The sequence below is a fragment of the Gekko japonicus genome, unplaced genomic scaffold (genome assembly GCF_001447785.1).
Source record: "Gekko japonicus isolate JY-2015 unplaced genomic scaffold, Gekko_japonicus_V1.1 scaffold3517, whole genome shotgun sequence".
Taxonomy (NCBI): domain Eukaryota; kingdom Metazoa; phylum Chordata; class Lepidosauria; order Squamata; family Gekkonidae; genus Gekko; species Gekko japonicus.
In genome coordinates, this window is record NW_015160332.1 from 110,096 (window position 1) to 111,898 (window position 1,803).

At 55.2% G+C, this 1,803-nt stretch overlaps 1 protein-coding gene across 1 annotated transcript in view; it reads left to right on the forward strand.

Annotated features, from left to right (window-relative positions):
* Positions 1-1,040, forward strand: part of LOC107115491 (isthmin-like) — a 45,663-nt gene extending 44,623 nt beyond the window's left edge. The window contains exon 6 of the mRNA XM_015417214.1: positions 2-1,040. Coding sequence (XP_015272700.1) covers positions 2-450 — 449 coding nt within the window. The 3' untranslated portion in view covers positions 451-1,040. The remainder of the gene's footprint in view (position 1) is intronic.
* The last annotated feature ends 763 nt before the right edge of the window (positions 1,041-1,803 follow it).

Below are 1,803 nucleotides of genomic sequence, written 5' to 3' on the forward strand. Positions count from 1 at the left end.
GTCAACGACCTCCCGGCCTGCCCTTGCGCCTACCCCACGGAAGTGGCCTACAGCACCGCCGACATCTACGACCGGATCAAGCGGAAGAACTTCCGCTGGAAGGACGCCAGTGGGCCGAAGGAGAAGCTGGAGATCTACAAGCCCACCGCCCGCTACTGCATCCGCTCCATGCTGTCCCTGGAGAGCACCACCCTGGCGGCGCAGCACTGCTGCTACGACGACAGTATGCAGCTCATCACGCGGGGGAAGGGGGCCGGGACGCCCAACCTGATCAGCATCGAGTTCTCGGCGGAGCTCCACTACAAAGTGGATGTCTTGCCCTGGATCATCTGCAAAGGGGACTGGAGCCGGTACAACGAAGCCCGCCCGCCCAACAACGGGCAGAAATGTACAGAGAACCCTTCAGAGGGGGACTTTTACAAACAGTTCCAGGAGGCGAGGGAATACTGAGAAGACCTGCCGGCCGCTTTCAAACACAACGGCGCATTCAGGAGTGAGGGGGGCGTGGCAGCAGAGGGGCGTGGCGCAAAAATCGAATAAGCTCTCGGGCAATGGAATCCGCCGGTTTTTCGAGTCATTGTATATATTTTGTATAGGGTACACATTTTTATAAGGGCGTTTTCTATATGTGTGTGTGTGTGCGCGCGCACACACAAACTTCATATGGCCCTCCTTCCGAACAGACCTGCAGTTGTCTCGACAGGTCCACGATGGCAAAAGTGCATTCGGCCTCAGAAGAAGCCGTCCCATCTAGGGAAAAAACCACGCTCTGTCGGAGGCTGGATTATGATCCCTTGTCTGTAAGTCAGACCGAAGACCTGGATCCCCTAGAAAAAGCCAAAGAGTAGCCCAAAGAATTGGATCTCAAGAGTCAGGTTCTCAAATGCAGTTGTCCCCCACCCCCCGCCCCGCCCCAATTCATTTGACTTGAGCTTCAGGGAGTGGAAAGGCCATCCAGACTGGACCGTATCACACACGGAGAGCCAGTTTGGTGTCGTGGTTAAGTGCGCGGACTCTAATCTGGGAGAACCGGGTTTGATTCCCCGCTCCTTCACTTGCACCTGGCTGGATGACCTTGGGCAAGCCATAGTTCTGGCAAGAGCTGTCCTTGAAAAGAGACGTTTCTGCCAGAGCTCTCTCGGCCCCACCTGCCTCCCAGGGTGTCTGTTGTGGGGAGGGGGAGGGAAAGGAGTTTGTAAGCCGCTCTGAGACTTCGAGTGAAGGGCATAACCCTCCAGGCATAAATCCAGTCTCCTCCTCCTCCTCTTCTTCTTCTTCTTCCTCCTCCTCCTCCTCTTCTTCTTATTCTTCTTCTTCCTCCTCCTCCTCTTCTTCTTCTTCTACTGAATCCCGTCATCGATCCAAGGCCAGTCTTGTCTACTCAGTCTGGCAGCAGCTCTCCAGGGTCTCAGGCAGAGACACGTCTTTTCCACATTGCCTACGGCCTGGTGATTTTTACTGGAGATGCCGGGGTTTGAACCTGGGACCTTCGGCATGCCGAGCAGAGGCTCTGGCCCTGAACTATGGCCCTTCATTTAGGGCCGTATTTGACAGCACAGTCTCTGCTCTTAGGATGTCTACCGGACAGAAGTTATTATCAGGTGACCTTTGCTTATGCAAGAGGTGGGCTCCCGTTGGGGTCAAGAGGCGTGGCTTCACACCGACTTCCACAAGCAAAGCCAGCCCTCTCTGCAACGCTACCCCCCTCGTTCCAGCGCCCCTTTTCTAGAAAAGCTCGTAAGTATGTCTGGGACACTTGTACGAAGTCGAGGGAGGACAGAATGTTACCAAGCGAGGTTCTGA